Genomic DNA, 21,618 nt, shown 5'->3' with positions numbered 1-21,618 from the left:
AAACTTCATCACAGAGAGGGACATTACGCCTGGTAGTGATGTTGTGCAGGACAATACACGCAAGTATTATGTTGCATGGTCCCTGTGGTTCCACTCGCAAGTAGTTCAAGGCATGCAAAGCGTCTCTTCAGAACTCCATTTAAACGCTCAATTGCACATCTTGTTTTGCAATGAGCAGTGTTGAAGCGTGCCTGCACAGGTGTGGTTGCTGCAAGAAAAGGAGTCGTCAGCCATGGTAGGAGTGGATAGGCACTGCCTCCTTATATTATGCCATCCGGTCGGTTGGTTTTGAGCTCTCTGTATAAAGCACTCTCTCTCAGGATACGTGCATCATGAACAGACCCAGGCCACTTCACGACACAGTTTGTGATGGTGAGGTCATCGTCGCCCACAAGTTGGATGTTGATGCTGTCATGAGGTGCTTGGATATGCACATGAGTGCAGTCAATAACCCCAACAGTATTGGGCATGTTCCCCAAAAGAAAAAAAACTTGTGCTTGGTCTGGGCAATCTGGTCTTCCTTTGGAAGTGAAACAAACTGATTGACCAGGCTGGCCAATGCAATTGTCACAGCTTTCACTACATCACTCTCAGTTGATTTGTCCACTCCTATATTGTCACCAACAACTTGGTAGAAAGTCCCAGATGCATAGAAGTGCAGACCAATGAGGACCTGTTCTTAAAAACGGATTACCTGATCCTGAATAGCAAACAACTGGCCCCTAAAAATATCCTAAAAAGTCCACCATGACTAAATGAAAACTGTATTTTTGCAAATTCCATTAGGAGCACTAGAAGGAGCCAGAGGAACTGGATTTTAACACAGATTATCTGTTTCATGTACCACAGAATATAGTGAAGATTTCAGCAAAACTGACAAAAGGTTATTTTAATAAAAGTTACCTACTGCAGCTTTAATGTGAATGTTGTTATCCATGTGATAGACTGTGACCTGTACAGGTTGTACCCCACCACTCGCTAAAAGGCTCCAAACAGTTATAGAACTGAGCTACTGTAAAACATGACAGTCTCTGTGGAAGAGGACCCTCTCCCTCTGTAGATAAAAACAGTTCATTCTAATGTGACAAAAAACATTCCTATATATTCCTATATTCAGGAGATACTCTTTCTGCCAATAGATCAACCTAAAGGTTACACACTTGGCCTTTAAAGCTGCCTAATTACACTAACACATTGTATCTGGTATTTTGGATGTCATAATGTTATGTAATTATATGAACTGAAATCAAAATCCAGTGTGATTGGATAATGGGTCTACCCATTGAAATGTTACTGCTCTGGTGAGCTTAAAAACAGCTGTGTGGTAAACTCCATTGTTAGTTGTGGTGAAAGTTGTTTGATTGAGCGCAGTTATTTTTGTAAAATGATTATGGCTGATTTACACGTTGAATGACCTTTTGCTTTGAGATTAGATTTTTTTATCTTCATATTGTGTTGAAAATGTCTTTTCAGAATTCTTCAATTGAAGTTACAGAATTTCTTATAGGTGGTTTTGAAACAATCGGAAGACCTATGGTAGTCGCTGTGGTTATATTGATTACTTATTTAATAGCTACCCTAGCCAATATAGTAAACATTGTCTTCATTCTTTGTGACAAGAGATTACACAAACCAATGTATCTTCTGATTTGCAACCTTGCTGTTGTTGATATACTGAACACCTCCAGTGCTAGTCCAACAATAATTGGGGTTCTACTTGTTGGTGTTAATACTATATCCTATGTACCGTGCCTAATGCAAATGTTTATTTTCCATTTGGCAGCAGTGATGGAGATGTTTGCTTTAGCGGTTATGGCATTTGATCGATTGCTTGCTGTTAGCTATCCTTTTCAGTACCAAAGTTATTTAACAAATGTTCGCACTCTTCTATTGATATATCTCGTGTGGATTGTTGCCTGTAGTTTTGTGGCTGTAATGCCGGCAACTGTGCTTCCTCTCCCTCACTGCTCCTCAAAGCTGAAGTACATTTACTGTGACTATGCTGCCATTATAAGAACTACTTGTGTTGACCCCACTTATTACTTTAATATGATTTCAATCATATCATCTTTTCTTCTGTTTTTCACTTTCATTTTCATTTGCCTGTCATACTTTTGGATCATAGTTTTTGTGAAATTATCCTCAAATAGTGATAAAAGAAAAATGGGCAGCACTTGTCTAAGTCATTTTATCGTAGTAACATGTTATTACAGTCTGTTATTTATCCGCATTATCTTGACCAGGTTAGGTGTGGTATTAACTCTTGACGAGTGGAATGGATTAATGATCTGGACAATCCTTGGCCCATCTCTTGTAAATCCTTTCATTTACTGTCTTAGGACAAAAGAAATGAGATATAAGATCTTTCAGATATTCAAAAAAGTTCAAACATCTCAGTAGATTGTTGTGAGCTTTGAATTTACTTTCATATACAAGTTTATAGTCTAAGTATTATTGTTCTCATTGTCAGTAAACTGTATGCCATTGTATAAAGTGATATATAAACATTTGAAGTTGACATAATCAACAAATGTAACATTGGATTATCATGTCATACAAAGAAAATTCATATGTACAACAGATGCAAGTCTCAGAAACATCTTAGAGCTGCAAGGATTAGATAGTAAACTAAATATCTTTAAACTGTTGCCATTGTGATGAAGACCAGGACTTGTTGATTTGAATGAGTCTATTTGCAAATAAGCTGAAGAAAACAGTACAACTAATACACACTATACACACAGATCAACAGGTGGTCAAACAAGTCTATCACACTTCCCTTTTATGTACATGTCAGTGGGTTTGGGTACAATGCTATATTGGTAAGATGAAATAATACATTTGAAGTCACCTCTGTATGCAGTTTTCATTATTATATTTTCTTTATGGACCAAATCATAAAATATTTTCCACATTAGGATATTACAATATACACATTATTTAGCATTGTCAGCAGCCTTGATGTAGCCTTGTATCAGGATTATCTTTGAATAATATTAGCTGTGTTTACATATTTTTTTTAGGATTTAAAGCCATGTGTTAGCGTTCATCTATAAAACACTCTTGGATGAGGTCTGGAAAACCAGTGCCTTTTGAAAGGCAGTTGTTTTTTTTCAGACACAAACCAGCTGCAAGTTGTGTCACGGCTGGTGTTAGGACCGGACCCAGGAGCAGACACCCAGACAGTATGGAAGGTTTAAAAGGGGTTTTATTCCACACGCACACACACACACACACACAGGGGGGATGAGGGGCGGCCACAGCAGGAACGGGCGGGTGAAATGGCGAAAGAGACCGGAGACACAGAGGCACAGGTGAGCAGACACAGGAAGCCAAACTGCACAAAGGGACCCTGGGGCACGGGAGAGAAATGGTTAACTCGGGGACAGGCACAGGGAAAATCACAAAAGAGCTTGAAGTTGCCTAACTAAATACTGAAAGGGGCCACGAGAGTTACCACCACATAGGCTGAAACAATCTAGCGATGAATGGGAGGAAGACCGGGGTTCTTGAAGACTGAGGCATGATGAATGATTGAGAGCAGGTGAGACAGCAGACAACAGGTGAGGAGAATGGAGGCCGCACCCTCATCAGACACACAGGGAAGGAGGAGGAGCAAAGGGAGCAGGAGGGGAGCAGAGCCATGACAGGTGTAACACAATTAACTACAATTGACCTATCTCATATACCTATAAATTACAAAAATACAAGACAACAACTTGCACAAAAATACTGTGTATTAATATAGCAGATACACAGCAAATAACTGAACAGTTCAGCACAGTTTTACAAAATTACAGTATAGGACAATGTACATTCCATCAGTGTCGTACGAAAATGGCCTATCATAAGGTCTGTAGTACATCAGGTCATCTACACAGATCAGTGTGAAGAAATCAGATTCCTCCTGAATACTAAACGCATTCAAGTAATCATCAAAATACATAGTTGAGACTTTACAAGTTAGAAGATAAGCTCTGTCATTTCCAACAATTATACTGACGATCCTGTTGAACAAAGGCATCTCATTTTCAACACCAGAGCAGATGTACATCCCAACCTGATACTCCGTGCCATAGTTTTTGAACCAGGAAGTTGTGGAAATAATAATAATACACCACTCCTTCAAGCAAATCGTGCATTATATCGACTGCGTAGTTGTCCAAAGTATGGAACAGCTGGAGGGTATTGAGCAGACAAGTTCTTTTCACACCAAATGTTGAGGCCAAAGCACGATTTTATTGAATGGCACGGCAATGTGCTGAATGAAGGTCTTTCTTTCCTCTGAGTGAAAGAGGGCTACAAGATGAATGTTCATCAACACAGAATTAAGCTTCGGTGGCAGGTTTCTCAAAATGAAATAAATACTGCCCAATTTGTGCACTCCCTTTTTTGAGCCTAATGGATTAGTCGTTTCAAAATCATCGTAGTAGAGCTTAATTTGAAGTGCATGTTCGTGTTGTGAGAATAAATTGTGATTCCTGAAGTAAGTATCATTTAAATCTCTATAAAAACCCTCCTCGTGTCGCTTTGCTTTTTGGAAACTATTACAGAGTTCACTATTCCAAAACATAGATGGAAGAGACCCCATGATGGCCATATACATGAACTTATCATTGACAGGAACTTGTCTGTAGGTGCCTGTTGTTCTATTTCTGAGTACGTCAAAACACACACCAAGAATATGCGCTACAGGTTCAACTATTTTCGACTTTTCCTCAAAATGCTTCATCCTTTTAGATTCTGTGTTAAGACATGAGAATGGATTTTCAAACTTTCTCTATGGTTTCTTTTGATGCATCAGATGACGAACATTCAACAACAGCTTGTTTTGCATGAGCATGGATGTCATTAACCAGTTCCTCCATTGAACCAACTAAAGATTGCACAGTACTTTCGGGGACTCCAGAGGCTTGCACTTGAGCAATAAAAGAGCTGCACATGTCAAGTATTTGCCTTGTTTCAATAGGAATGTGTGCAGTGACAGTCATGGGAGGATTCACATCTACTGGCTGTGAAACAGAGGTTCCAACATTAGTTACAGGCTCGGACTTAACATTGTTGATGACACCTGAATCAACACAGTCTCCATGTGCTCGAGATAAGTGTCGCTTGTAACCAGAGTATGTGCAGAAAACAAATGAGCATCCAGGTTCTCCACAGTTCAAACGCAAAGTCCTTCCTGGGTACAAACCATGCTGAAACTTTAAATGTCTGAATAACACTGAACAACTTGTGTGGTGTACCCTGCAAATGTAACATGTGAACATTATTTCCAGTCAAAGATATCCTCCTCTTCAAACTGCACTGTGAAGAATTCTTGCTCTGATTTCTTTGACCCGAGGACTCTCCCTCACACTGCCAACATCGATGCCATACATGGTCGTCTGGATGAATGTGTAGAAGTTTCATCATAGGACACAGCAAAAGCAAAATGTGCCTTGAAGAGCTCATCAAAGGCAGGACTTCCTGCCCTTGGATGTCGGGGGTAGCAGGTGAAGAAGCAAAAGGATTGCAGCCACCTCACAGTCCCACACTAAATAATGACAATGAACACCATAGCAATTCCTTTAACTTAAAAGGACCACATATATTTATTGATTGCAAATTACATCTATTTCCAGCTATTTTCCATATCACAATGTTGTTTTTTAATTGATTAATTATTTTTCCTCCAAGATAGCCACCAATTTAATTAATTACAATTAATAATTTCTTTCAGTATAGGGTGAAAATTTAATTCCAGACATAACAATTAACAACAATTTCTTCAGATAGGCAACCCTTTAATGTAGATATGTAGTCAGAACATTAGTAACATTGTATCATCCTTATGCAAGTTTCAAACCTGAAAGTAGATTCTCATGTCACTGAAATAAATGGAATCCAGATGTCTGTAATGTAGGATATAAATAATGAATAGAAAAACTAAGTGATTTTGGAAATGGTCAGCAGTAATAGTGATTTGCAACACTGGTATAGTCAAATGCCATCACAGGAAATGTGGGCAATACAGTGAATGCCCTTGAAGAATGTAAACTTACCACCATCATCAGACTCCTGTTGGGCAGACAGAAGAAGGTCATCCACATGCGCACTTTGAGATTTTTTTTTGGCAATCTACGATGATCCTTGGTTTGAAGAATGTTGGCCATTTTGCAATGAATTTACCTGACACTTCCTCACCAAAGAGCATTGTGAAGTCTTGGTCAATCTTTAATACACAACATAACATTGAGCACATTAAAGAACAAACAAAAAGATAGGGTTCAGAGACAGTTCAGATCCCACTTTGGGCCTCAATCATCCCAGTTGTCCACTTCTTGTAATAGAAACCCAACATTTCCCCCATCATTGAATGACAATGTCTTTGGGCTCTGGTCTAAGAAGGGAATTAGAAAAATTTAGGATCTGTATGTTTATGGAGTGTTTGCCTCCTTCTCACAGTTAAGACCCACCTTTTTAGGTTTTTTCAGATTTGAGACTTTGTCAGGAAAACATCTTCACACTTCCCAAGACTCCTGCCCCAAATGCCCCTAGACACTATTCTAGAATCAAGATCAAATGTACAGTAATAATGTGCAAAAAGTGCAAAAAATTATTGTCTATGTTTGAGTCAGATTACAGAGAGGGGGTGTCTGACTCTCTGAGGGAGGTGCTGTATAGTTTAATGACCACAGGCAGGAATGATTTCCTGTGGCGCTCTGTGGTGCATCTGGGTAAGAGGAGTCTTCTGCTGAAGGTGCTCCTCTGCTGGGCAAGGGAGCTGTGTCTGCACTTTATGACCTCATTACTGGACTCTCTCCCTCTTCTGTTATAGCCATAGGACAAAACTGGGAGGACGATTTTGATCATAAGTTTAAAGATGAGCAGTGGAAAGAAGTTCTAAGTAGGATTAAATCCTCTTCTATATGCGCTCGTCATAACCTCATACAGTTCAAATTTAGACATTGCATTTATTGGACTAAGGTCAGACTATAGCAAAGGGTAAACCAGATATGGACCCTACTTGTGATAGATGTAGGCAAGCTCCTGCATCACTCTTCCATATGTTCTGGCTTTGTCCAAGACTAATCACTTTCTGGAAATCTATTTTTAATTCCCTGTCGTTTGCATTGGGCTCAACAATCAGCCTGTGCCCGCTTGTTTCACTTTTTGGCCTATTGCCAAAAAACACAAAACTCTCAAATCTGCAAAAGAGCGCCCTCGCCTTCTTTACTTTAATAGCTAGACGACTGGTTCTTCTAAACCCGAGATCTGAGCATCCACCTGCTCATATTAACTAGGTTTATGACATGATGAGCTACATTCACCTTGAAGTATTTGAGGGATGATAAAAACAAAAGTTTTGCCTGGTTTGGGAACCATTTATTTCCCATTTCTCCTCTCTTAGTGCTGCTGAGGTCACCCCCAGTCTGCCATCAGCCTCCTAATTTTTTACTTTTGACTGGAGAATCTGGGTTTGGGTACATGCTATATTGGTAAGATGAAATAATACATTTGAAGTCACCTCTGTATGCAGTTTTTTTTCTTTATGGACCAATCATAAATTTTTTAGTATTAATATACACATTATTTGTTGTGCCCTTATGTCTTTTATTATCTTTGTATAATATTAGCTTTGTTTACATATTACATATTTTTTTAGGATTTAAAGCCATGTGTTAGCTTATAAACACTTGTGTCTTGGATGAGGTCTGGAAAACCAGTGCCTTTTGAAAGGCAGTTGTTGTTATTCAGACACAAACCAGCTGCAAGTTGTCTGATGAGAATAAGCCACATGCAAGTTATGTCTCACCACACAATCAATGTTTCACAAATCAAAAAACAAAAAATTACAAAAGAGCTAAAAGATTGGATGAGTATCAGTGTCCTGTATAAAAAGAAAAGAAACATCTCCCACAACAACAACAACTACTCCTGTTTTCAGCTTTTAGACAGTTTTCAGATAATCCACTGGGTTTTTAAATTGTTTATTTAGTTTGAGAAGTAGCAGTCCATATGTACATGTATGTGTACATATGTTTGTGTAAATAAATATATACTATTGAAAGGAGAAGAAGAAATGAATGTATTCAGTTTTTTGCTAAAAGGGACACAAGCAGATAATGTTAAATAAAATGTATCATTGGAAAAGCACTGCCAGTCAGAACAAATAGGGAAAGGATTACAGATACTGTAGGACTCACCCGCTGTGACAGACATATTACGTATGTGAATGAAAGCACATACTGAACAAATACTGATGATCACATGTTATTATGCTGGTAACAATAATGTTTGATTGGTGAGTAAAAATGACAAACTCTTGCAGCTGGGGCACATAAAATATAACTTGGGCTGTTTAAGCAATTGTCCTTCTTTATTCATCATTCATTCCCTGATACTGAAATCATTTAATAAAAGCTTGGTCTCCAAAAGGCCTGCTGTATAGTTTCCTCAACCACTGTTGTTGACTGCAAAGACAAGCAGCAGATCAGGGCTGATTAAACTATTGCTCACAGGTGTGCACCATAAGGGAGTGTACTGAGGATACCTGGTGGACAAGTAATGAATGGCAGCATCAGAAAAAGGCAGTAAAACTAGAAACAGCATGAGAGCAGCAAAAGTGAGAGAAAGGAAGAAGAGTTACAAATGGATATTTCTGAGTGTATGGTAGTGGTGGTAGAAGAAGTACTTATTTCACGAGTAAAAGGAACAGTCCAATTTAATTCTGTGCAGCCTTTTACAACACTACGCCCAATGGGGTAAATTGCAAGTCACAAAGTAGGCAGAATTAGGTGGAATTTAATGGTAACTACCACAAAGAAAATGATATGCAGCTACAGCAAAGACTTGGAAACTGTCACATAAGACCTTAAGTAGTTTAAAGGTTAGCTACCTTTTATACTGTATAGCCAACTTAGCATAGGAGTTATTAAAGTTGCATTAAATAAAAATATTTGTTAAGTCCTTCACATACTAAAGGCCTAACCTGTAAATCTATTGTGTGCTGTGATGTTACAAGCTAAAGGGCAGAACAGAAATGTTTATTTTTTATGTTAAATAGACATTATATAAAAATGTTTTACTAGCCCACCTCTCAGAATGGTTTAATGTGTCCCACATTGTCTCACACATACATACTCTTTGTCCAACGTTTGCCGTTGTTGGGATCTGGCCATGTGCTTAGACAAAGAAATGGTCATTACTACAGTGAGACCCTTATGTAAGCAATAAAGCCTGCTCGTAGTGACTGAAGACAAAGAAAAAGGGCCCGCCAGATCACAGACACCTCTGGACACAGCATGATAAACCCTCAATGCCAGACATTAGGAAGATAACACAGGTGGTTTGGGAAACTGTTGTCGCTTGCAGAACACGCAACACAACAAATGAATCGGCAAGCTTAAATGTTAAAGCACCACCCAAATCTACTGCCCCAAAACATCACCCACACAACAGCTCGAAGGGGAGTGACAAACAGTATTATATGGACACTGAACGTAACAGCCGTGTCCACCAACTGCATCGAGATAGGCATTCTGAAAGCAGAAGCTGTAGAAAGCCACACTCAGATGTGCAGCCCCAACATTATGACCAGACAGTGGACTTTCCAGATGATGACCACAACATCTCTAATCACAGTTCAGAACATGGTCATATCTAGTCAGATAGTGACTCTGAATGTCTCTCTGCCTCTGGCTACCAGGAGCATTACAGCCCTGAGCCACGAGTTAGTAAAAACTTTGGACATAAGCACAAAAGAGTTCACTTCTCATGATCATGACGACACAGTCCATCCCTGTACTGACAGTAAGCTAACCCAGCGTACCTTACTTTTTCCTGCAGTTCTATAGGCAAACTTAGAATTGTTAGCAACCGCAATAAACTCAGTACAGTATTTTTAAACTCAGTAATAATCAAACAACCTACTATTAGCTGAAAAACAAACCAAATTTGGATTTGACACCACTGTTTTCAAATACACCTGGATCAACTCCTTGGTAGTATTTTTCATAAGATCACTGATGCAAACACTAGCTTAAGACACATTCATTATGACACGCAGTCATACACATGTCCTTATCCAAAACACTCCACAGATGATTTCATTATAAGTGTCACTTTCTTTTCTCATTAACCACAGAGTCACTGAGTAACACTGGTTATGTATGTTAGCCATAGTAATGTTCTTGTCATGTTTATATGGTTTTGTTTTGTAACTTTTTTGTTGTCCCTGCTTAGCCAATATAGATAGTTATCAATGAACTGTCAGTTGTTACTAAACTTGAATGAACTGACAAATTAACTCTTTCAGCTATGGACTATACGCTCTTGATCCCAGGATCAAACATCTGGTGTACTCCTGAGATCAAAGGGGGGATGTTGAGATCTGGCCATGTGCTTAAACAAAGAAATGGTCATTAGTACAGTGAGGCTCTTATGTAAGCAATAAAGCCTGCTCGTAGTGACTGAAGACAAAGAAAAAGGGCCCGCCAGATCACAGACCCCTCAGTGGGGGGGCCAAGAATGCGGTCAAGGTGTGGTATAAAAGCTATAAACGCCCAAACACTGGCCCTTCATTGGTCAGATTCCCTCGAACCCCAGACCCATCATCCCGGGTATTTAAGCCCGAGAGACTCTCTTCCCTCCTCCCTTCGCTCTTCGCTCTTCTCGCTCACCTCACTCACCCACACTGGGTGATAAGTTTGGACCTCGGTGTGGCCTGACCCGCCGCAAGAGCCTGCTTTTTCCTGCGATCCCTGGCCAGCGCACCGCTAACGGGAGTCAACATCTGCAGCTTTAAAGAGAAAGTCTGTCAGCTGACTTTACCGGAGCAACGTGGCGTTAACGCTGAGTCGTTAACTCTGCAGAGCAACGAGCAAAACGCCTTTCCGTAACATAATGGGCATAGACAGATAACTTAACAGAGTTAACGGCTAAGCAAAGACTGTTTAATTACTGTTAATGTTACTGATGTGTTTTATTCAGGTTATTGTGGTTATTGTATTGTGTTGTTGTTCTGATTAACGCAGGTTACTGTAGTAACTGTAGTCTTTCAGACCGTGCTAAGGTGATGTTAGTTTAATGTTATGCTTCACATAGACACCGTCTTTGCATGTAACTAACTTCTTCTTAATGGCACCGTTAATCTACGGTCACACACACATGTACTCGGCCTAAACCTCAGCATACACACAAACAGAGGGAACTCAAACCCTCTCGCTCCTCCATACTCTTTGTCTCTGACCAACATGTGTTTCATACATAGAAACATCTGGTCAGAGGGAAAAGGACACACACCTTTTCTTGATCGCAACCACCAATGCGCGCACACACACTGGCACACACTTTTTCCTCTAACTTAGTTCCTTTAAGTTAGAGTGCACATTGTGTATTTTCCTTTGTTTGTGTTTATTATCTCAATAATAAATGTTTGTGTTTATAAATGCTGGCCTTTTTAATTTCGTATAAGAGTGGGTGATACCAACCTCTTCTATGCAGAACTCCAAAGCCTTCCACTTTAACTATTGATAATGATTTTGGTAGTTATTCATTTAATCATTAATCCAATTTCTGAATTAAGTTATCTATGAGACTAATCAATCAATTATTGGCTATTGTTTCCCTTATTTAAGGGTGGTGCCCCAAGGATCTTTAATATTAATTAAAGTCATTTTCTATTGTCTTTTGATAATTATAAACTTTGATAACCATTTTGAATTGCCATGTTTCTACAGTAACTCAGTAGGGGCATTTGCGTTTTGTGCGCATTAAATCCTACACACTGCACCTTAAAGAAAAAAAAGAGAAAATGTATCAGTTAATGACAATGAAACTGAATTCATAAACAATTAAAATTTTTTCGGGGACACCAGATAAAAATGTGCCCGTATGGCAAAATCTAGCATATTTACATAATGGACTTAAGTCATCTTGTTAATTAATGTACATTGTTCCTTTTTTAAATAAAAACATTTGCTGACTGTGTTAGCCTGACAAGCATGGAACATTTTGGGAGGCAAAGGATGAGGGGCAGCAGTGTTTCCCTGCAGCTGAGCCCCTCTCTACTCCATCCCAGAGCCAGCAGGAATGTGGTTTGACCTGGTGGCGGAAACTTGCTCCGAGTGATTGTAGCCTCATTGGCTGGGAGCTCAAACTCATGGCCAGCATTGCTCTCAGAGGGAGAAGATTCTATTGCAGGCTGCTGAACGCTCGCGTGCAGCTAGGATTTCACATCACGTCTGGGAATGACGCTACGCAGAGTTTATTTCTGCTTCTTCCTCAGCTGAAACTTTGCCTGGATGGTGCCGCAGAGCTGCCAGCTCTCACGCTTTGTAACCAATATTGTCCATCTCCAGTAGGCTGCCCCTATCAACGGCTTTGGGCCTCCCCACAAACCACCAGAATGCAGGGTACAACATGGGTACAACATCAAATGAATTCCAATTATCTGATATCTGAACCACCAACTTGTGTGGCTGTGTGTGCAGCATAATTTTGGTCACCCCTGACAAAATCTCACTCCAAGGTTTTTTGAAAAGTTGGCAGGTATGGTGCTGAGTGATGGCCCAACTGACCCCTCAGCAGATATTGGCCGAAAGTAGACAGCCCTGACCCTATCTGGAATGTCAGAGCTAGGTGTCTCTATGCCACCACTATAGATGCCCTCCCTTTGCCCAGTGTCTTAAGCTCTGCCAGAAAACATGGCTCATTACTACAGTATGTCTGAAGCGTGGTGATTGGCGGTAGGGCTGAACGATTAATTGCATTTGTGATAATATCACGATATGATAAAATTTTCGATTTTCTAACCACAACTTGCGCGATTACAAGGTGGTCACGTGACGCAAGCGAAAGAGTGGAGAACTCGGCTGCATCAACTTTTCATGCTGCCCGACGGAACAGTCAGAAACTGACACAGCTGAGACTTTAGTCTCAAAGAGGAACAGCGCGTCGGTGGTGTGGAACTATTTTGGTTTCAAAAAAGAAGATGCTGCGCAGCGTCAGGTGTTGTGCAGAGCATGCCGTGCTCCCGTTGCTACTTCACGGGGTAACACTACAAACATGTTCCAGGACTTAAAAAATTACCACAAATCAATGTATGACAGTTGTATGGCCAAAATGCCGAGCACCAGTGCGCCAGACAAGCCAAATACCTCAAGACAGGGATCACTGACTGAAATGTTTGAAAGTGTCACTCCATATGAACGTAATTCAAAACGGCACGGGGAAATCACTTAGGCAATAACCGAGTTCATAGCCAAAGATATGATGCCTCTCAGCACGGTGACCAAGCCTGGCTTCATGGCATTGATAAATACGCTTGATAAACGGTACAGTATACCCTCCCGTACATACTTCAGTCAGACTGCCATACCGGAGCTGTACAAAAAGTGCAAAGAGAAAGTCGCCCCGGAGCTTAAAACGGTGCAGTTTTTTGCTACCACTACTGATATGTGGTCAAGCCACATATCAAGTGTTATTGTTGTGTACTTGAGATAAGTGAGGTTGATCTATATTATAATATTCAAATTGTTTTTTTATTGTCTAATTTAAAAGTGCATTTCTCCGTTTTTTATTTATAACTTTATTTACTTTGATTTTACAAAATATTTTCCAAGTAGTAGATGCATATTCTATGTTTCAGTTGTGTGAAATGTTACTGACTTGGGAGCAGTAAGATACATATAATTTTAAATAATTTTTTTCTTAAGACTGTAAATTTTGCACAGTGTTTACAAAGTGCATGCCTTTATTTAAATTACTCAAATGCACAGTGGCAAAGCCACAGATGTTTCTGTAATGAGCAGTTAAATAAAAATGTCATTTATTTCAAGGCATACATCTTTTAATTTAATTCTAACAAATAGGCCCAGCTTATGGGAAAGAACATTTTACACTAAATGTATGTAATATTGTGTTCATATTTAAATCATTCATTATGTTTTGTTGGGAAAAAAAGAGGATAAAATAAAACCCCAAGCTGCAGCTGGCTAATGCTATCAAAAGGCTCAAAATGGTGCAGTAAGTGTTCTTTTTTGGGGGGTCTTTTTTATTGCCTTTAATTGATAAGTGACATGCAACAAAGGGCCACAGGTTGAAGTCAAACCCATGGCTGCTGCAGCAAGGACTCCAGGTGAGCTATCCAGGGGACCCTGATGTATTAAGATAAAACTAAAACAGATCTCCACTAACAAAACCCAGGTAGGTTAAGAGAAGAAAGGTGGTATCCAAAATGTTTTCAGGGTTTGATGTCTGACATTAGAATAGATTGATGGTTGAGGTTGATTAATGATGTTGCAGGGAAGGTAATGTATTTTTATTGTCTTCCCTTCGTCAGACACAGGCCACACGAGGCCTATATCTGAATCTGTCTTATTCACCGAAGTCCCTTAGTTGTGCCCTTCAAAGATCCCCCCTGACATGTATTAAGACATATGCAACTCCTTGTACCTTATTAAAATTTCCATAAACTATGAATATAAAAATGTTTTTCTTTCTTTGCTGGACACAAGATGTCTTCTATTTCACTGTAAATTGTCACTGTCATTTTTTAGTGTATGGTGGCTTCAAGTTTCCACATCACACTTGTATAAGTTGCATTCTGGACTAGGAGAAACTTTTCACTTTTACCAGATGAATTTGAATAACATCCTTCTAGTCTCAAACTTTGCACATACATCATTCTGTACAGTGAAGCTCAAACATCCAACTGTAGGAACATGAAAAGAAACATATTTTTGAGTGGAGAGGGACTTTAATAGAGCTCAGTTGGCTTGATCGGACATCACAGTATTGTAAATAGCAAGGTACAATAAAGTACAACTTTTGTTACACATTTTAACCAGACTTATAGAAATATATCATATATCTCTTTTTTTTATCTGAATTCCACAGAAATTGCTGTGCAGAAATTAGTTAAGGTCTTTTACAGAAAAATAAAATAACAGCTTTTTAGTGTATTTAGCATAAAAGCAAAATATGTACATTCATAAAACAATAAAGCCTTAGCGCGATAAAGTACATGTAGCACAATCTTGCCATCTAAGGTACTCAAGAATAGAACTGGTTGAGATGGATAAACATTTTGCATTTGATATACAGATACAAAGGTAAGAATTTAATATATTCCAATGTATTACTTTGAAACTTGCTTAATTCCAACTTTAGCATTTTGCAATCTCTTCATCAAAATATCTTTGATATCCTTGGTTTTGAAGCAATATATTATTGGATTAACAGCACAAGGAACAATACTGTACAACAATATCAATAAAATGCGGATGTCCAAACTGAAAGAAAATCCTATAGCATGAGCTAGATAAACAAAACACCTTGGGAAGTAATATAGGCAACAAATTAATAATTGTGGTGTACAAGTTGATAAGGTTTTGTATCGTCCCTCTGTGTTTCTTATTCTCAAAACTATTGCAAAGATTGAAATAAAGGAAAAAATTATAAATGAAAGTGGAAGCAAGAGACTAAACATTGCAAGACCAACAGCAACAGCCTGAACATACTTTACATTTTCACCACATGCCAGGTTTGTAATTGAAATGTGGTCACAATAACATTGCACAATGATGTTAGAATTACAGTAAGGCAAGGTTAGGGCATGAAATACAACTGCCATCATCCTAAGAAATGTCCCAATCCACGACAACCCACAAGCAATAGAAATATTGTTGTTTGTAATCAGAACAGGATATTTTAAAGGAAGAAAGACTGCAACAAAACGATCAAGGGCCATTATCAGCAGAAGGAGAGAATGAATAGCTCCCAATGAATGAACAAAATACATCTGAGTGAAGCAGGAACCAAAAGATATTATCTTGTCATCCTGCCAATATCTGGCTATCATTTTTGGTAAGGTCACTGTCCCAAATAACATATCATTAATTGCCAGATGACAGAAGATCAAATATGTTGGTTTATAAAGACGCCTCTCAACCCCAACAAAAACTAAAATAAAAATGTTTCCAACGAGGATAAGCAAGTAGATGAAGAAAAGAAGTGCAGACACAGGTCCATAATATGCTGGGTCAAGTCCTGGAAATCCAAGTATTACGAAGTCCTCGATTGTTGTTATGTTTGTATAAATCATTATCACTAATGTGTTAAAATGCTCTCTAAATTTTGCATTTGAAATTTGCCAGATTGTAATTGGTCATCAGTCATCTTTCAGACATAAATCCATAGGTAGTCTTTATGATCTTGCTGTTTTTCCGTTGCCTCTGAAGTACTGTTTTGTAGTTAGAGCTTAGAGGGAAATTCCAACCCTGAGAATCAAGGTTGCAGTGCATCCCGAAGATCCCAACTGACTTCTGCATGTACACAGCATCTTATATATACTACCTAAAGAATGATGTAATTATATGTTTGAGGTGGGATCATCTGTGTGCACTATGCAGTGCCTATGTCTTGATATGCAGTGGTGGGTAGAGTAAATAAAAAATGGTGCTCAAATACAAGTATTGTTACTTTATATATCATATTGACTCAGGTAGAAGTAAAGGTACTCATTAAAGTAATTATTCAAGTAAGAGTAAAACAAAATACTGCATCTCTCCAGTAATGACTTACTTCAGAAGATGCAATTTATTAGCTAAATGTATTATGTTAGAACAAATGTGAAGTGCATGTTACTTGCCATTAAAGCGTCATAAACAGAACCAGACAAATGACAAAATACGTGCTGTCAAGCACTGTTAAATCTAAAATTAAAAACAAGAAAAAAAAGTTGAGCAGCCGACTTTAATGCAGGTCAGTTGTATTCAAAGCAGCAAGAAAACCAACATTTCTTTGCTGGAGGTCGACAAATAATGTAACTCTTTTAAGAATGAGCAAGCAAGGATAATTTGGATTTAGCATTGTATTACTACTACTATGCTCCCACTTCCAGGAAGCTGTTTTTGGCCTGGTGACACCAGAAACCTGTGTGAGACACTGAAAGATCGGAGGTAAAGTGCAGGACAGAAGTTAACAATCTCATAAACAGTTCAGTTCACGTCCCAGGATATTTAAAAGACTGTCATTATTCATCATTTATATATATTTTATTGATTATATTTTGTGATAAACATACAAGACATAGGTTTGAAATATACCTTCATTCTGTGTATCTATTTTGAGCTCACCTTGTACTCTGACAGTAAAATACATGACACAATTTTCATAACAACTTGGCAGGTCGACAGAAAGGTTTGCGAACCCATTTGTTTTCCTCTGTACCTGCATCAGAGATTATACATTGCTGTAATAATGACATTATTTGTTTTACAGAACAAACATAAGGGGCTGTTTCATTCAATAAATGCTGATAACCCAGACAAAGAAAGTCTTTTTGTCTCTCTCTAAGAATGTACTTTACATTAAAACATGGTTTAAAATGAAATGTTTAACTTTGGTGATAGCTTTGGCTTTCAATTTATCCATAATCAATACTTTTATTCTTTCCAGTCCTCACAAAGCGAGATGGCCAATAAGAAGAAAGCAAAAACACTGAATAATGAATTAGTTTATCAGTTACTAATAGCTGAAACTTGTGCTTTTTGTGGAATGAGTTTTCTGCTGAATTGCTTCCACAAGCTTTCTCTCATGTCTTTAGCTCTTAAGCAGTATATAAGTGGATTGATCATGGGAGGGCAAAGGCTATACAGCATAATAATTACTATTCGCGCATCAGCACTAAATGTAATACCAACATTGCTGGCTAAATATACAAAACATCTGGGTAAATAATAGAGTGCGATTATAATCAGTTGAGTACTACAAGTGGACAGCAATTTGAGTCGACCTTGTACATTTGCTATCTTCAGTACTGATATAATTATAGAGCAATAAGAGAAAACTATAAACGCCAGAGGTCCCAGCAGTGTAACCATCGCTAACACAAAAGCAGGAAAACCATAAGGTGCCCTGTCAGTGCATGCCAGCATGGTTATACCAATATGATCACAGTAGCAGTGGTTGATTATGTTTGAGGCACAGTAAGGAAGAGGGTACGCTCTAATAACTAACATTAAAGGAGCTGCCTGGGCAACAATCCACGCAGAAATACTGAGAATGTAGATTGTGGAGTTTTTAAGAAGAAGTGGATATCTGAGAGGATGACAGATAGCCAAATACCTATCTAAAGCCATTAGGAAGAGAATATAGGAATTCACTGAGCCAAGATAGTGAACAAAGTACATTTGGACAAAGCAAGCAGTGAATGAAATAGTCCCTGATTGAAACCAATATTTACTGATGATTTTAGGTAAAGTGGTTGTGCTAAAGAGAATGTCACATGCACATAGATTAAGAATTATATAATAAATAGGCTTATGAAGGCTGTGGTCGGTTGCAAATAAAAAAATAATCATAGAGTTGCCTGTCAAAGTTAAGAAATAAACGATGAACAATACAGCAGAGGCAATGCCTTGATACTCTGGATGAAGTCCAGGGAATCCAGTAAGGACGAATTCAGTCACAATGCTATGATTTCCCGCTGGCATGATGGAGTACGAATTTCCAGACACACTAAAAAGGAAATATAGGGGCAGTGATTAAACATGTCTCAAACATTTAAACAGTAGCAATACTTGGTATATGGTTTTCATCTGACGTGAGTAACTCTCATTATAAGGTTCATGGCTATATCACTCAAGCTTTTACACTTACCTTTCTCAAACAGTATGGCTGCATACGATTCACCCACTGATTCGCCTCTTAAAAACACTTCTCAAAGCCTGCTTTCTGATGGCCATACAGGATCCACCCTTTGTTATTCTCTGTGGGTCACTAACAATGAGTAAATTCATCCCTCTAAGCCACAATAATGGATGTTTTTTCATCAACCAGAAAGACATCCATACTCTCAACATACACAAAAAGTACAGTAAACCAGTGAAAGTCATTGCTTGTGTATCATTTGGTAATCAAAACATTACATTATATTGAGTCATTTTTGTTTTACAGCATTAGTCTTTCTGAATAGGTGTTAATATCCTACTTTTCTGACAATAACTCCTGTAATAATATATAATAATTATAAAATAGTAATTAACATTTAATTGCCCAGTGGGGAAATACTGTATATGCTGTGCAGCACAAGAACATCCACCTTGTGATGGCTAATTAAAATAACCATTAATTTAATCATGCTAATGGATTATAAATCCCATAGGAGTAAACATCTGCACTTTAACAAAACCCCAGTGTGTACCTAAATTAACACTGAGGAAGGAGTTTTAATATCCCCAGTGTTTAATGGTGGTCTCTCAGCACAGTTTGATCTGTGTGGGTTAGCTTTACAGCATAACCCTCAAGGTTACAAGTCAATGAAAAACATGAAATATGAAGCCTTTTGGGTTTTACACCTCTGGTTGTTGGACAATATCTGCATGAGGTTGTCATTATTACTGTAGTTATTTGTAGTATTAGTATAAGTAATGGTTATGTAAATTCATGTAATGGTAAGTTTGTAGCAGAATGATTTGTGGTGTACAGAAGCTTCATCTAAAAAGCATAAGACTCAAGACTGTAAAGAGATATCTTTCTTCTTTACTTGTGTTTTGTTTGAATTTGAATGTGTTTTCTTAAGGTGCAGTGCGCTGACAAAAGGAGACATTGCAACTCTCTCCTGTTTTGACTTATGATGTATGGACACATTTAAATAGCAGATCAGGACCCACTTGTTTAGACATTTGTTTAGTTTTTAGTATAACTTAATTTTACTTCACTTTTTATGTTTTCAATGTATTTATGTCTGCCAAACTTAATAATTAGAGTAATAGCTGTAGATCCATATCCTCCATTTTTAATGTGGAAGCCTCTCAGGCAGTTCAGAACCATACAGCAAGGCTGTAGGCCCCATGTATCACTGTCTTACAGGCTGCTCCTCCTAGCTTCACAGATTTTACTTTTTTGTAGCACTCATATTTTGTGTTTCCCAATTTTATGGAACTTAATAGACTGGTGTAAAATTTAGTGGCATCTAGCAGTGAAGTTGCAGATGGCACCTGAATACCACTTGCCATCCAAAGATATAGGAGAAACTACAGTGGCTGTGAAACCCGCAAAAAACGTGATAGACCCTGTCTGTAGCCAGTGTTTAGTTTGTCCGCTCTGGGCTACTTTAGAAACATGGTAATTTTAAGATAACATAAACACAACAATTCTTACTTTAAGGTAATTATACACAAATGAAATCCTATGAATGGTATAGTCCATTTCGGCCAATAGATCCTCCTAAATGTTACACACTGGACCTTGAACTAAGATATAAATCCATGTGTAAACAACACATTAAAGAGTTGATCTTCCCAGAGAAAGTTAGAGGAAAGAATTGGGTATGTGAGCACATGTGAAACTCATTTGTGTTGTTGCTTGAGTATCATCGACCAAAAACAAACATGTCATTCTGCCTCCAAGACAAAACTTTGTCATGGTAAACTGTTGTACTGAACACAACATCAATAGATAGATAGATTGTACATTATATAGTCTAGACTACTAAAATTGTATAGGTTTGTTGGAGTAGATGTTGTTTTGGAGCAACTGACCTACATGTTGAGTCCATATTCATATGAAAAATAAGATGAAGCAGTGGTCAGTACTCAGAACTTTATTTGTGTAGTTTGTATGGATGTTCTCTGGATGATCTGGATTACCGCATTAGTTAAAAGACATTCAGTTTAGGTCAGGGATATCAAACTGCTACATTTCCAGCCCTTCATCCTCCTCCTTCCGGTCTGTTTTTTTGTTTTTTTTTAATTATTATTTCTTATAGTTGTTTCATATCAATTTAAACAACCCCTTCGTGTACAATCAAAATAAAAACACAATTCTGTTATAAAAAATATATTTCATGTGGCACAAAATAATGGAAAAAATCAAAGGTGCCTGCAAATGTGTGCCAACGGTTCATAAGAAGAGAGCAGGTTTCAGGCAGTCATTTAATGTTTGGCTACAAACAACACAGAGCAAATTGGAGTTTGAGACCCCTTAGGTTAACTGAAATTGCTATTTCCAATTAAAGGTGCAGTAGGTAACTTTTATGAAAATAACTTTGCTGAAACAGTACAGAGACAGATAACCTAAAAATATCCTAAAAAGTCTACTACGCCTTAATGAAAACTGTAATTTTGCAAATTCCATTAGAAGCACTAGGAGGAGCCAGAAGAACTGGATTTTAACACAGGTTATCTGTTTCATGTACCACAGTCAGGATATAGTGAAAGTTTCAGCAAAACTGACAAAAAGTTATTTTAATAAAAGTTACCTGCTGCAGCTTTAATGTGAATGTTGTTATCCATGTGATAGACTGTGACCTGTACAGGTTGTACCCCACCACTCGCTAAAAGGCTCCAAACAGTTAGAGAACTGAGCTACTGTAAAACATGACAGTCTCTGTGGAAGAGGACCCGCTCCCTCTGTAGATAAAAACAGTTCATTCTAATGTGACAAAAAACATTCCTATATATTCCTATATTCAGGAGATATACTCTTTCTGCCAATAGATCAATCCTAAAGGTTACACACTTGGCCTTTAAAGCTGCCTAGTTACACTAACACATTGTATCTGGTATTTTGGATGTCATAATGTTATGTAATTATATGAACTGAAATCCAAATCCAGTGTGATTGGAC

General features: G+C 38.2%; 3 protein-coding genes across 3 annotated transcripts; 1 reads left to right on the top strand and 2 right to left on the bottom strand.

Annotated features, from left to right (window-relative positions):
- The first annotated feature begins 1,327 nt into the window (after positions 1-1,327).
- LOC127362439 (olfactory receptor 4D11-like) lies at positions 1,328-2,850 on the top strand. The gene has a single exon (XM_051398133.1). It carries the CDS (start codon positions 1,411-1,413, stop codon positions 2,398-2,400), a length of 990 nt encoding a protein of 329 aa, XP_051254093.1. The 5' UTR covers positions 1,328-1,410; the 3' UTR covers positions 2,401-2,850.
- Positions 2,851-14,723: 11,873 nt separating this feature from the next.
- On the bottom strand, positions 14,724-16,332 carry LOC127362443 (olfactory receptor 52E8-like). Its single transcript, XM_051398137.1, has one exon. It carries the CDS (start codon positions 16,088-16,090, stop codon positions 15,125-15,127), a length of 966 nt encoding a protein of 321 aa, XP_051254097.1. The 5' UTR covers positions 16,091-16,332; the 3' UTR covers positions 14,724-15,124.
- Positions 16,333-16,478: 146 nt separating this feature from the next.
- Positions 16,479-18,507, bottom strand: LOC127362441 (olfactory receptor 2AT4-like). The gene has a single exon (XM_051398135.1). The coding sequence runs from the start codon at positions 18,480-18,482 to the stop codon at positions 17,508-17,510; it is 975 nt and encodes a 324-aa protein (XP_051254095.1). The 5' UTR covers positions 18,483-18,507; the 3' UTR covers positions 16,479-17,507.
- Between the last annotated feature and the right edge of the window lie 3,111 nt (positions 18,508-21,618).

This window comes from Dicentrarchus labrax, unplaced genomic scaffold (assembly GCF_905237075.1).
Source record: "Dicentrarchus labrax unplaced genomic scaffold, dlabrax2021, whole genome shotgun sequence".
NCBI lineage: Eukaryota > Metazoa > Chordata > Actinopteri > Moronidae > Dicentrarchus > Dicentrarchus labrax.
This window is presented reverse-complemented; position numbering and strand designations above follow the sequence as displayed.

Bases quoted from the DNA above. Each gene is read 5' to 3' on its own strand.
- LOC127362439 (XM_051398133.1), top strand. From the start codon at position 1,411: ATGACCTTTTGCTTTGAGATTAGATTTTTTTATCTTCATATTGTGTTG.
- LOC127362443 (XM_051398137.1), bottom strand. From the start codon at position 16,090: ATGATTTATACAAACATAACAACAATCGAGGACTTCGTAATACTTGGA.
- LOC127362441 (XM_051398135.1), bottom strand. From the start codon at position 18,482: ATGCCAGCGGGAAATCATAGCATTGTGACTGAATTCGTCCTTACTGGA.